The 15,123-nt window shown below is 35.3% G+C and overlaps 1 protein-coding gene across 3 annotated transcripts in view; it reads left to right on the top strand.

Moving 5' to 3' along the window:
* The first annotated feature begins 1,406 nt into the window (after positions 1-1,406).
* Positions 1,407-15,123, top strand: part of LOC123671992 (LIM/homeobox protein Awh) — a 48,281-nt gene continuing 34,564 nt past the window's right edge. For 2 of the 3 annotated variants that reach the window (XM_045605925.1, XM_045605926.1), the window contains exon 1: positions 1,408-1,712. In XM_045605925.1, the coding sequence (XP_045461881.1) occupies positions 1,620-1,712 (93 nt within the window). In that variant the 5' untranslated portion in view covers positions 1,408-1,619. Of the gene's footprint in view, positions 1,713-15,123 lie in introns of all 3 variants that reach the window. The other variant, XM_045605927.1, reaches the window with a different exon arrangement.

Raw genomic sequence — 15,123 nt, forward strand, 5'->3', positions numbered from 1 at the left:
ATGTGTTCTTTACAACTTTATGTAATTTTCAGTAGCCCTGGAGAAGGACAAGTTATTGTCCGAAAGCTTGGCTGAAACAATAAAGAGCTAGAATTGTTCAAGTTTGACTACATACCCGATAACCTTTCTGTTTCTAGTTTTAACCTTTCAGTCGACGGCTTATACAGGCTTCTTTAATAGATCTAAAATATCTACTATCAGCCCTCTATCTGATCTACCTGGTCTGTTACTGTTGATCTGTCAGTTCAGTTGATACCGCATCTGTAGATACACCATATCATACCCACAGGGCCGGGGTGTCAAATTGTAGTGGCGCAAAGCCAGTCAATTAAACAAGAACGACTTGTTGACATAAAAATGTTTTTTAGTACTAAAATAATAAAATTTCCAATAGCAAATTTTTTGAAATCAAATAAGCGCTTTTAACACTATAGTTATGAAAATACAACTAGGTACTAAAATCTAAAACGTGTCGTCTTTTTACTATAGACTCATTATAGAGCGTCGTACCGTAGTTTTAGACAGTTCAGGACCTTTTTTTGATGAAATCGACAAAACGTCCTTTGATAAATTTGACAAGGTGATTTTAAATTGAAAATGACGATTCGATATGAAATTGAAAAGATCCCTGAGAGGAATTACAAAGCCTCCTTCAGAGAAAATTCAAATAAATTAGGCAAAGCAGGCGGCGAAATTTTATTTTGCCGGGGCGCCAAAATGTTTGGCGGCGGTCCTGCATACCCACCAAAAAATGTACCTATAGTTCTATAAGCGTTAGTTACTGTTTATCGGCTATATGGATCTTTCAGCTATAGGTAGATCAGCTTGCATTTCTATTACACCTTATTGGCACAAAAGAGAATATGTATATCTACATCTCTGTGTACTTTCACGAATGGGTTTTACTGTTTCAGTACAGCTACGAGCTAGCCACAATAGGTACAGTACAATTATACTCATCAGTCTTCGACTGCATACTGTAACAAAAGTACTTATAACTCGCTAAAAGATAATTGGTCGTTATACCCTACCGTACTATTTTCACCATTAAATCCAATTTTATTGTTATGATGAGCAATTCGAACGCAAAGATCGTATGTAATCAGCCCTTTTGATCAACAGTAATATCTCGCATAAAATCGGATTACCGGCGCAAAAACAACAATTTCAGCAAGTTTCTCCCAATTGGTCCGCATTATCCCGTTTTATGACAAAATTGCCGGTTCAGCACATATCGCGAAAAAAATTAAAGTGTTCGCGGCGCAGCATAAAAAGACAGAAAAAGCCCTCGAACTGGATGGAAAGGGGCGTGGCTTGGAACGATCGCGCCTCCCATAGTCCTCCAGCATTGTGGGATGCACTTCGGTATTTTGTGGCCGTGTCTACCCCTCCCTCATCACAACGTTGTCCGTAACTCACCATCACCAAGCAGTTGTATGCGCACGTTGGCCGTGTGAGTGGCAACAAGGTGACTGTCGGACTGCTTGGAGGAACAATCAATTCAAACTGTCAATACTGGAGATAAGTTGTTTGGTTTTCTTTGTTTTCGTAAAGTGATGTTACGTTGAAGCGGCAAATTTTTGACTCAGTGCGCATTATAACATTGTTAAGCTAGTTACATGAAACTGCAGTGCAATATTTGGTCCTATAGCCAGGAGAAGTTCCGAGGTGATAGCGTAGCTGATAAAATCCTTGGAACATTTGAGATGAAGGTAAGTGAAAACCTTGGCAGTCGTGATTTTGTGAAATTCTTATTCCGTTCTTTTTATTTTCAACTGGAATGAATGAACATAGGTACAAAATAAACTACATAATCGCATCACAGATCTAAATCTACCTACGCATGAAAACTGTTTTTCGCTCTGTGTGTGGTGTAACCTTTTATACATCTGGACGATATTAGAAGTATATCAGTATTTAATACAATATTATTAAAAAATAATTACCTAGTTATTCTAAAGGTATACATTTCACATATAGCTGTAGGATATTCAAATAATCAAATGACGTTACTTTGAGGGTTAATGTGATTGACACGTCAAAGGTATAGATCGAGCATGTTGAGATATTGAAGTGTTTTGAATAAGACCTTAAAGTGAAAATACTTAGGTACCCATATCAACTATCATTCTAATGTCAAATTTTGATTGAAGACAACACTAGCATTCCAAGTGCTTATAAGCAACATCGTCAAGATGAAGCTTTAAAGATCTTCCTACATCAAATGGTTGAGGATAAAAATATACCTACCTGATGCCAATACCAATCAAATATACTTTTCTTCATAAATCTGGATACTTATTTTGGAGAATGAAGCCTTTGAAAAAAATGTATAACTGATCAAACAATACAATTGCCATAAATGTACCTATATTCAATCATAAAGTTTCTGGGCTATCAACGTACTTTAGGAGAAAATAAATAATGGGTGATATTATATGGTTTGCTAATTCCACTTTGGATGTTTTCACTATCTGAATAAAAAAACGCATTGAAGATGTGGGTATCTTGATCTAATTGAAATTTGACAGTTATAACAATTAATTCATGTGATTAGAACGATTAGATACAAACACATTCTATTGATTACTTATGGTTTCCCTTAGTTTTGAATAAAAGGAAAAAGTTGGTACGTTATGGAATATTAAACCTAGGTACTTGTTCGTAGAGTCTTATCGTTGTGCAAAATAGGTATAGAAGTTTTTTCTACTTGTCTCTTCAATATGTTAGAAGTGCCAAATCGTTGTTTGAAATACAGAACCCTTTTCGACAAATAAGGTTGAAATGTACTTATACCTCGACCTATACCTACATAGGTAGATTTAATTTTCATTAGTCTTTTTGCAAAACTCAATTTAATTAAGCCTTATATTAGTTAAACTTTTATTGAAGTCGCAAAATTAGTACTTACAACAATAACTGATAATGATATGAAAAATCTACCCTTATTTACATACAAGAACCGCCCTTTGAAATCTTTTTCAATTTGAAATCTTTGCTTAGATATGTGATAAAGCTTTCCTTATTGGTAGTATAGGAAATATGAAAAATACTTCCATATATAGATTCCTCAACTCAATAAATACCTATCTATTCATTACTCAATCTATTTTTTTGAGGAAATCAAATTTCATTACAGGTAACTATAGTGGTGGGTCCTAGTTTTAACCTTTCAACTGACAGATTATAACGCCTTATTTAATCTTAATAATTCTAAATATCTACTGTCAGCCCTCTATCTGTCTGCTGATCTATCAGTTCCATTGATCTATATCTACTTATGTAGTTTTATAAGCGTTACTGTTTTATCGACTATGTGGATCTTTCAGCTAGGTAGATCAGCTTGCGTTTCTGAACAACTATTTTTGGCACAAAAGGGAATATATCTATATCTCTATCTGCACTTTTATGAATGGACATACAGCTATATAGCTATAACTCGCTCTACTCACCGAAGGGGCTCCACCTCGTCACTATGCCAGTAGATCCCTCACTGGGTATCCGTCAAAAAAATTCAGACAGGATCGTGAGCTGATTTTAGACGATCCACCCGGTATACTCGTTTGATTTTAGGAGGGGTACTCCATATGACTTTCTTTCCTAGGACCTTCTGTTTGGCACCTGCCCACAGGAAACTATTCGATACAAATAACTTTTCATTATGACAAAAATATTTGAAAGATAGAGTATCAAAATTTCTATCATTAAAGAAAACATCAAACCTCAAATATCGAGTTAATAACTAATCAAATATGAGATTGTGACTCTCAGTAGATTTTTCGTCGTACAGGTACTTTCAAATTGCCCACAGAGGAATGAGACTTGAATGCCAAAATAATCCCGTATATTCGAAAACCGCGAGGAAAATCGAAGGTTTGGAAGTTTTCCTGGGTCTTCGAGACGATTTCGAGGGGGTCTTACTCTTGTCATTTTTCCTCTAGATAGTCTTAGCGGAAGGGCTATATCTATATAAAATAGGTGCCATCATTCTCATTACTCTTTGACTGCATACTGAGACTGAAGAATTTACAACTCCACTAAAGGATAATCGCTCCTAATGTCCTACTGCACTATTTTCACAATCTGTACTTTTATTGTTATCATTAGCGAGTCGAATGCAAAGGTAATCAGCCCTCAGTCTAGTTCAAACTAAATCTGTTGATAGTTTCCACATATTATAACGGGTGTTTTTTTTTCGAGGTATATAACTTTAAGTTGGCATTACTGTTCAAGATGGCGACCGATTCAACAGCTGTCAAGTGATTTATTCTCAATTTGGTTTGGCAATTCATCATGGATAGACTCACGCCTGAACAACGCTTGCAAATAGTGCTATTTTATTTCGAAAATAATGGTTCTGTGCGGAATACGTATCGCGCACTACGTCCATTTTATCGTCGACAAAATCGTCCATCAGAGCAGTTAATTCGATCAACCATGGAACGTTTTCGCACCACGTTTACTCTTATTGTCTTATTAATAACTCGCATCCCCAGAGACGCCGTACGGTGCGTACAGAAGAAGCTATTGCTGCTGTAGAGCGTACCATTGATGAAGACCCGAATGAGTCTATCCGCCATCGAGCACAGGAATTGAATCTGTGTCCATCTACTTTATGGAAGATTTTGCGGAAGGATCTTGGTTTGCGTGCTTACAAATCCAACTCGTGCAAAAATTGAAGCCAAACGATCATCAAGTAAGACGTAGATTCGTCGAATGGGCCCAAAATGAGATTGCCGTTGTCTATATGCGGATAAGCCACAAACCCTTGACCATTTGGAAGACAACATTCGCCGTGTTATTGCCGATATACGGCCACAAATGTTGGAGAAAGTCATCGAAAATTGGACGTCCAGATTGGACTACATCCTAGCCAGCCGTAGCGGTCATATGCCAGAAATCATATTTAAAATGTAATGCTACAAAATTATCTTGCGGATAAATAAAATTCATGTCAATCGAATAATCCATCGTTGTTTTATTGCAATTTAAAGTTCTAAAGCTCTAAAAAAGCATCCTTTACATAATGAGAAAAATCCCCATCGTGAATGTTGAAAAAAATCTTTCACTATATGTATTTATTTTAAGTGTAAAAATAATGACCACGAAATACTGTTATTATACTGAAATGAAGTCCATCAATAACGTTCGTATTTAATATTCAACGTATAAAAACGATTCAATTCTCTTAAAACGATGAAATCAAGATGAACTTAGAGGGAAGACCTACAGCTCTACTAATTTGCATATATATTAGAGAAGATGCACAGTAAATAACACGTTGAAAAATATCAGTCATTCATCTTGGAGAGAGACGCGGAAGGTGTTCCACAGTGTTTCTTGTATAAATGGTGGTCCAGCATTCACAAATAAAGTTATTAATCTGAGCTATTATCAGAACCATCTCCAGTAATAGCGTCAGTGATAGGGATTGATTGTCGCCATCTGTCATGTTACCTTACAATCACGCCATGAGAAAATTTTTCACTTATTTTCTGATATTGTTCATAAAAATACAGCCTTGGTTTTATGAGGGATTTTTTTCTTGTCTTGGTTTGTTCTAACCGAGACTCAATTTGATTCAGTTTTAGATTAGTTGGCTTCCCAACTATCCCGCTTTCAGTATATCACCTTTCTGGGGGTGATAGTACATTGAAAAATAAGTATAAGTTTGATGAATAAACTTCCAAAATGCAATTTAAAAAATTATTTCTCCGCATAACTTCTAAACGGTTAATGCCACCAGATTGGAATTGCGTGCATAAATGTTAGTAGTTAAAATACATTTTTTATTACACTTCTACATCACTCATATTATCTATTATAAAGGGTGTTTTTATAGGATGAACCATGATTTTTTTCAGGACAACTTCTTTCGTTGTTTTCGTTTTGGTGAAAAAATAGAAACTTTCGATATAGCGAAGAAAATCTCATGAAAAAGTTACTCCAAATACAAAAAATTGAACCGTCTTTGAGATATTTGAGTTGTAGTCACATGATGTCAGCAGATTAATTCATCGCGAGATTCATCAATAACCATATAAGTTGTCCCAAAAAAATCATGACTCGCCCTCTAAAAACACCCTTTATAACAATATTAGAAATGAAGAAGTGTAATAAAAATGTATTTCAATCACATATATTTATGCACGAAATTTCAATCTGGTGGCTTTCACCGTTTAGAAGATATGCGGAGAAATTCTTTCAAATTTATCTTTGGAAGGATATGTATTTTTGTCATGAGTTTATTCAGCAAACTATAGTTATTTTTCAATCACCCCCAAAAGGCGCGGTACACATTTTTGACTCATCCTGTATATTGTATTATATAAGATCCATTGATCTCCTTCATATTCAAAATTGTTAAATGATATATAATTTGGTTGTTGATTCAGCAAAAAATTTGTTGTCATGGTGAAAAATCAACGAGTTTTGATTTCACGACTATGGTTTGCTACAAAATATGTATCTAACATTTTCAGCATTGAATTTTTATATTCAATGCAAAATTTGAGACAAAATAGAGCTTTGAAAGGCGTTTTAAATAGCAGAATTCTATTTAAAAAACATCAATAACTAGAGCCATCAAGAAAAATGTTAGCACCAATTCAAATATATAATATTAGATACTAAACATTGAACGTTGAGTTATTTGAAATGAGAAGTCCTTCGAAACGAGTTCGAAAGCTGAATAGTAATTTATAGAATATGTTGAATTCCCAAGTTCAATTTGCGGAATACTATCGATTTGTTTTTGAAAATCGAAACGATACGTTCAAGTTCACTATCAATCCATTTTTCACTCAAAAAATGAAATGAATCCGACCTGTATTTTGGAAGTTACAAATGTTGTTGATTAGCAATGGAACACATATTATAGACAGAGCTGAAACAGCGCGTAAATAAACAGGGTGTTCCTAAATTCGGGGTACAAATGAAATGAGGTACAGATTCTTCAGATCATTTAAAAAAAGTTCAATAAACATGGACCCCCCAAACGCTTTGATTTTGAGATGCAAGATATTAAAATTTGATTCTTTCAAGTTTTTTCTCATAGCTTTATTCCTCCACAAGATATTCAACTTGGGTTTGGCATAGATATTCCAATTTGAAGTTTTCATAATGTGAAATCCTAATTTTGAATGTGAACCTAGAGGGTAGATAATATTTTTTCTGAAAGAAGGTTCTTTCTTTTAAAGTCTAGAACATTTTTTTACTGAACCACTGGTAGTTTAAAAAATGTGACAAGAAACTCTGATGGTCCAGTACTAAGTAGATACACTTTTTTCCTTGCTGTTTTGTCTTATCTGCTGCCGATTTCGGGAAACAATTCAAACAATACTCTTGTAGTTCTAAGGAAAATCCAAATTATTATTAGGATCCAGTTAGTCAGCTGTGACGAATAAATTAATTTCAAGTTTTGATATTTATTTACCCAATAATAATAATAATAATAAGAGAGTTTATTCATCATTATTTGATGTTTTAGTGTTTTTTTAATATTTCTGAATATCCTACCTACATAGAATCCACATTTTTTTGAAGGGAAAAAAATAACGAATTCAACGAAGTGATGATATACAGGTGTTTCATTGAAAAAAATATAGGTTTGTGTTGAATCTTCAAAAACATACCCCGAAAAAAAAATTGAGTACGCCACTAGATTCTACGCAGAATTCTGATTCAGACGTGGTTTTCAGATCAGCATTATTTTTAATAACTTCGGAGATAAAGGAGGGGTCCGAAAAGTATCAATTTCCAAAATCGCCCTGTATCTCTTGAACGAAAAGAGTTATGCAAAATATGATTAGACCAACTTGAGTTTCACAAAAAAGTAGGAAAGGAACGTGAAAACCGCAAGGCTCTATCTTAAATAACAAGCGAGAAACCTGGCTGTCTCACCCAAAATGGGATGCACTGCATATCAACAAGAAATCCACCGAATAAGCCGAAAAAAACCGATAAGATCAATTTCCAAAGATCAGATCGATCCATACATCAACTAAAAGGAGTAAAAACCTCAAAAAAAGCGCGCAGAGCATTACGGTTCGCGTCGGCACAAATAAACAATAAATATACACAAACAGTAATGCTAACATATTTAATGCGGATAATCCTCTTAGTCCCCCATACGAATTTGACGGAAAGAAAAAGAAGCGGGAAGAAGAAGAAAAGAAGGCAGTACATTAAAGGGGATAAGCTACGATCTGCCGACACATTTTTCACGCTTTCCGCTGTCCCGGGCGGCCGGTAAGTGTAATAATTTATTGACAGTGAGAGCCGACCTGCGGGGGGCACCACCTCGGGGGGTCAGGCCGGATAGAGTAGCTTCGGATGACCCCCAGGGGCATATGGTGATTATAGCCATATTACATCTTGTTTCAACACTTTATCCACAAACTACTTAAACAATTTATGCGAAACCGGCGAAATTAACGATCGGTTTGAAATGGTTAGGTTAAGTTAGGTTAGGTTAGGTTGATGTATTCGATTGCAGGTAGGAGTACGCGATTTGGCCTGTGTGGACCACGATAACTTTTTTTGCATTCGGCAGATTTAGACGAAACAAAACCTAAATCGTGCTCGAAGATTATGTTAATCCTACTGTTGAAATCATAACAAAATCCGTGCAGTTGTTTCGGAGATTGGCGGCTATACAGAGAGACAGAAAAAACTTTCAGCCAGTATCGTCGGTAGGGATTCACGGCCTGGCTTAAGCTTGACTTGATTTCAAGTCAAGTAGTAGTTTTTCAATCTCAAGTCAAGTATTTATTCATCAAGTACTTGAATCATATCAAGCTACTTGATTTTTAGCAGTTTTATTGTGTTGTTTCACATCAATACAAAAATTATGAAATGAGAAGGAACCTTGCAAAAAACATTCGTATTAATTTAACTTATTGTATAAAAGAACCGAAAATATCAACTTTGTTGAAATAGAAACATAAATTAAATCACTATAAATCAAAACAAAATGAGAAATAATAAAAGAATAAAGTTTCTTAATATTGAAAAACCTTCAGGCTTTGTTTGATTTGATAATCTTCCATCCAGGATCTAAGATACATGAGGCATTTTATAGATTTCTCGCTTAACCTATTGCGGGTTTTTGTAACTGTAAGTGCAGTTCTGGAAAATTGTCTTTCAACAGGAGCTAAAGATGCTGGCGTTGAGGGAGAAACCTTGGCCAAGTTTGGAAAGATATTTCTGAAACGACCAAAATCTACCGATAGATTTCATTGAAATGTGAGGAAACTACTAATAAAGTCACACTGGCGAATGCTTCAGTCTCTCGGCGCTCGAGGAATCCCATTATTTAGTCTAGGCGCGCACGAGATTGCAGAAATATATGCCGTTCGATGCGTGCATATCAAGCTCAAGTGATATCAAGTAGCTTGATATCAGGTCAAGCAATAATTATTTAAAGTCAGTCAAGTGAACCTCAAGTATGTAATTTTTCACGAGCTTGATTTTCAAGTCAAGTGTTGGTTAAAATGTCAAGCTACTTGGCTTGATGAATCCCTAATCTAAATCTAAAAAGTTGATATGGGTAATTTTATTCCTTTTTGATTTTGTCATTAACTTGAAGGTTTTGCATTGTGTTTGGTGAGGTGCCTTCTTTGAAATTTTTCTGTTAAGCTGTGCTGGGGTACTTGTTCAGGTGGGTGATGTGCCTATCCCAGAAACCATAAAATACTAGCGAAATGAGCTCTGGTTCTCAACGTTTCACATGTGCAGTAGAAACCTCTTCAACTGGATCTTTAATTTGTCTTCATCGATGACCTGACTTGGCCTGTACAAAACATCAACTATGAGTAAAGCACAGGCCGAGTCATGATAACGATGAAGACGAAATCAAAGATCCAATTGAAGCTTTTATTTCATATTGATTATTCTTGAATTTCAAGGTCCACTTGGAAAATTAACTTTTTGAAATTGAAGTCGAGAAATAATATCCTTTAAAAATAACCTGGTTCTTCATGTGATGCTGTTGCCAGCTCTCTTCGTACGGCTGTTTTGGCCTTGGTTTTTTCTGCTGCTGAATACTGTTGTTTTGTTTGGTTCAGTAGTGCTCATGTTCATAAAATTGATGCACGACTTAACGTTTCTATGAAAATTATCAGTGGAACTATTAGATCCACTAATATAGTGGATCTATATTATCTATATTAGATAAACTTCCACCTCATATTCGTAGTCAAGTCTCAGTCAAGAATTCTTGGGAACAATTTCATTTCTACCCGAACTTATTTCCAATTGTATCTTACCTCCCAGATACTAGGACTGCCAGATTGAAGTCACGCAAACCTTTGTAGATTAATACCTTCCTTTGATGTAATGAAAGTGACAAGGAAATTTGGCGTTCGGAATGAAGTTCTTGTAATGTCTTCAACAGAAGTCTAATCGTTGATCCTTCAGAGAAAGTTCTAGGTTTCAATCTTTCTAGGAAAATTTGGTGTATTTTGAATCGACTTTGAACCGATCATGGTCGTTGCAATAGTATGCTCTTCAAATGGCATTCCATTGAAAGCCTACTATGTGAGTGTGGTGTAGGAGTAACCATTGACCACTTGGTGAATACTTGTCCAATTTATAAGTTTCATGGTGGTTTCCCAACTATCCATTCAGTTTCAGATTATTTTCAGAATGGGTCGCTAACTTCATATCAATATAATGAAAACTAACATCAATTACTCCTTTCTGCTTCTTTTCTATTTTGTTTTCAGATTTAATTATAAAGTCGTCAACTGTTGGCGAAGAGAAAGAATGGATATTATTTTATTTGGATTGAAGAGGAAACCCTTCAATATAGATATGTCATGAGCTTATTCTATAAACAAATACACAAACCCAGTCACTGCACCTATAAGGGGAGACAGAGTTTTTGCTGAGGTTTTTATCTGTGCTTTTGTATCATACGTTGAAATGTATAATGCCCCGTTTACATTTCCTCTGCTAATACTGAGATAACTTCTGTTGTTTGAAGTTGATAATTTTTCCTTCAATATTTCCTTCAAAGATATTTAGGAGGAAGTTATCGTTCCTTATAAGATGCTTGAACAGTTTAATTTTCCGTTTTGAACACTCGTTCCCCGAACATAAATTATTATTTCGTGAAAATGTCTACATTTTTTTAATTTTGAGGGTGGAATGATCTCAAAAGAACAGATTTGACTCGCTGAGAAAGAATCCGTGGTCAAATTAAACTTGACGATATTGAAAAATATCGATGCAATATCCTTTCTAGCTGGTATGTTCTTCAACATCTTCATAATGTTAGCAATGCATTGTTGATACCAGCTGGCAAGGACCACTTGTTACATCCGACTAGCTATTGCCTTCAGATCATGATGATGCTCACCCATAAGCACCTTCGGAAGAAAGGACACACTAAGAAACCACAGAAAACAAAATATCATCGTCGACACCCACAAAAAAACCGAAATGAAAATAACCCGATATCGGACAAGTGTTTGAGCGGCTCCCGGACACAAAGCGAAGGAATCCACGTGGAATTTCTGGGTCCATTTATCATATTTCCTGGGACGCGGCCGAACAGAGAGAACGCGTTTATCTCTTGTTGGTTTCGGGTCGGATTCTGGCCCCGCATTATTTAAGGTTAGGTCTTTCCGCCTGAATAAATCTCACACACTCACACTCGGAATAATAAATAATATTCCTCTATACAACCGAGTCCTTTGATTTGGCGAAATCATGGTCTTGTTGCTGGCGCGGTGGATTAAGAACGATTGAAGACGGTTTTCATAGTCATTATTTGATCATTGATTGATTTTTTTGGCCTTACTCTTCGTAGATTGTTGATTCATCGAGATATTGTTTGGTGAGATAACAACTGTCACTTCATTCTATGAGATTCTATGAGCATTAAAACTAAGGTGCATAGAAAACCTGGTGTGTCTACTTATACCTGTAAAACTTTCAAACAAAACAGATTTATACCTACTTGATTTCAAGGGAATTCGAAAATTTCTGAAAAGCAACACCTTACAGAACACCAAAGCAACAGGTGGATATTTCCGAAAGTCTGAAATCAAATCAGTACACACACCAGGGATTCTATGCATCATGTTTTCTTAAAAATTCAACTTTATTCGTCAACTTAGCCGCCTTCAAGAGTGAGACATCTACTCCTACGAACGCTCCTCTAAGTTTTAAATACCTTTTCTCTAATTCTGTGGTTATTCCGTTCATTCTTCCACATCTTGTAGAACAAAATCGTGCGAGAATATATCAGAAACGCACAGTTTTCATGGTTATATTTTATTATTCTATGTTGGTACTCCGAACTTTCCGCCACGGCTTTATCTCTCAATTCATGAATTTGCCTTAAAGAAATCAGTTCTGCCAACCAACATTTTTCAATGCAAAAATCACTAAAATATATTTATGGAAATATTTCATTAATTTCAATGAAAATGCAATGAATTAGAGAAAATAATGTATAATACTCGTACAGAAGGCTCATTCTACCACTCGTTCATTCCAAAACTCGCCACTTCGTGGCTCGTTTTTGAATTTTGAACTCGTGGAAGAATATCAATGCCTTCTGCACTTGTATTATAAATAACTATTCTGTAGAAAGATTCGTCATTGCTTTCAAAATAGGCTTCTACCTCGGCAATCACTTCTTCATTAGAACCAAGTTTCTTTCAGAAGTAATATCCCTAGGACATTGATATTAGATAATTAATGACAATCGAAGGCTCGTTAAGTACTTGGTAACAGCCCGAAGCCGAAGGCTGATACTAGCTTGAGACATTTGTCATAAAATTACGAGGCATTTGTCAATGCTCGAGGGATATTCATTTGAAAATTTTTTGACAACAAAATTATGGCTTTATTGAACTTAACTAAACATAAGATTCGTTGCTGTTTTCTACTATAGGTGAAGATAATCCATTACCATAAGGGATTCACGGCTTGGCTTGATTTTCAAGCTACTTGACTTGAGCTCGACTTGATTTCAAGTCAAGCTTAAGTCAAGTGGTAGTTCTTTAATCTTAAGTCAAGTTGTTAATCCTATTATGTTACAACCACAACAAAATCCGTGCTATAGTTTAGAAAGATTGGCTGCTATAAGTACAGAAAGACAAACAAAAATTCAGCCAGTATCGTCAGTAGGGATTTAGTTTTTCAATCACAAGTCAAGTATTTATTTATCAAGTACTTGAATCATACCAAGCTACTTGATTTTCAGCAGATTTATTTTGTAGTGGAACATCAGTAACAAAAATGATGAAATGAGAAGGAACCTTGCATAAAAACACTTCCATTTAATAAACTCATTATTTAAAAGAACCGAAAATATCAACTTTTTTTAAAATATAAAAATATAACTATAAATCATAACAAAATTAAAAAAACTACAAAATGAAGTTTCTTAATATTGAGAAACCTCCAGGCTTTGTTTGATTTCATAATTTTCCATCCAGGATCTAAGACATATGAGGCATATTATAGATTTGTCGCCTAACCTATTGCGGGTTTCTGTAACTGTAAGAGCAGCTCTGGAAAATTGTCTTCAAACAGGAGCTGAAGATGCTGGCTTTAAAAAAAAATCCTTAGCTAAGTTTAGTAAGATATTTCTGAAACTACCAAAATCCACCAATAGATTTTATAGAAATGTGAGAAAACTTCAAATAAAGTCACACTGGCGAATGCTTCAGTCTCTCGGCGCTCGAGGAATCTCCTTATTTAGTCTAAGCGCGCAGGAGATTGCAGAAATATATGCCGTGCGACGCGTGCATATCAAGCTCAAGTAAGTTGGTTAAAATGTCAAACTACTTGGCTTGATGGATCCCTATAGTCGAGCAGTTGAAATCAAAATTCGTTCAATTTGACCATGGTTTTTATCGGTTGAAAGCGCACAGTTCTAGAAAAATGTATTAACCAACATGTGGGGATAAATAGGAGAAATTCTCAGCTCTATATTGCAAAATGGCTTGGAAAAAACATGTATAAGAGCTACACAGGTCTTGGTTTTAGGAGAAGCTCTATAACTCTTCTGACCATAATACTGGGGGCAACATTACATCCATAAAACGTCACCATGGCTGGAAATCTGCCTCCGTAGCAGAAGCATATACATATGTATAGAGGATAGTTCGAATAACAAAATTGAGATTTCTAACAAAATATAGAATTGCCATCTTCTCCCAAACAAATTAAAATATCTGATGAAATTGTTGAATCAACTCTTCAACTCCAAGAAATATCTAACGTTTCTGATCAGCAGCAACATGGAACATCTTCGGTAATTTTTGTTGAATGTAATTCTCCAAACTTTAGGTACTACCAATTATTATTTCAATAAATGAAATTGTTTTATGATGAATTATCAAATAATCAATTAATAATTGACTCTGTTAAAAATAAATCCTTCAAAAGTAATATTTCATGTTTATTTTGTGAATTATTTGGGCAGTGAAAAAAAGTCTTTTTCTCAGATTTGAAAAATGTCTCTATAGCTTCATTTGCAAGAAACAATTGAATTTTCTTCAAGCATGACTTTAATTCCATTCACAAATTTTGTCATGTAAAAGTATGCCAGATTATAATTCAATTACTTTCCATACCATCAAAAACTCCGATCTGATAATCCTCGAAACAAATTGGAATCATAACAGCAGCATTGCGAATACTGCAGTGACTTTTGACCTCAACTGCCTAACAACTACAAATCGGGGTGGTATAATAGCCCCCAAAAATATAAACTCACACCCTTGTAACAACAATGTGCTCGAAACATTGGTGGTAGAACTGCACAATGGGTGTCACTTCTCCCTATGGGTGTCCATTGTAATGCGTTGGATACTTCTAGCATTCAATCAAATACATATAACATTTTAGTGGTTATGGTTGGTGATTTTGCACCTTTGGATCTGCTCTTACTGTTGCCATGCATCATTACACTTCAACGGATTTGGTGGCTTTACTTTTGTGACTTAGAGCAGATGAGTATTTGCCCAAGTAATATGGTACTCATTTTTTTTATAGATATTGGTTATAGGTTGACGTTTTTGGGTTACACTCCTGAAATCTACAGGATGGTCTGGCCAAATTATTGAATTTGCACAACCAAAAACATCATGTAGGAGCATT

This window comes from Harmonia axyridis, chromosome 2, assembly GCF_914767665.1.
Source record: "Harmonia axyridis chromosome 2, icHarAxyr1.1, whole genome shotgun sequence".
In the NCBI taxonomy this organism is placed as follows: Eukaryota; Metazoa; Arthropoda; class Insecta; order Coleoptera; family Coccinellidae; genus Harmonia; species Harmonia axyridis.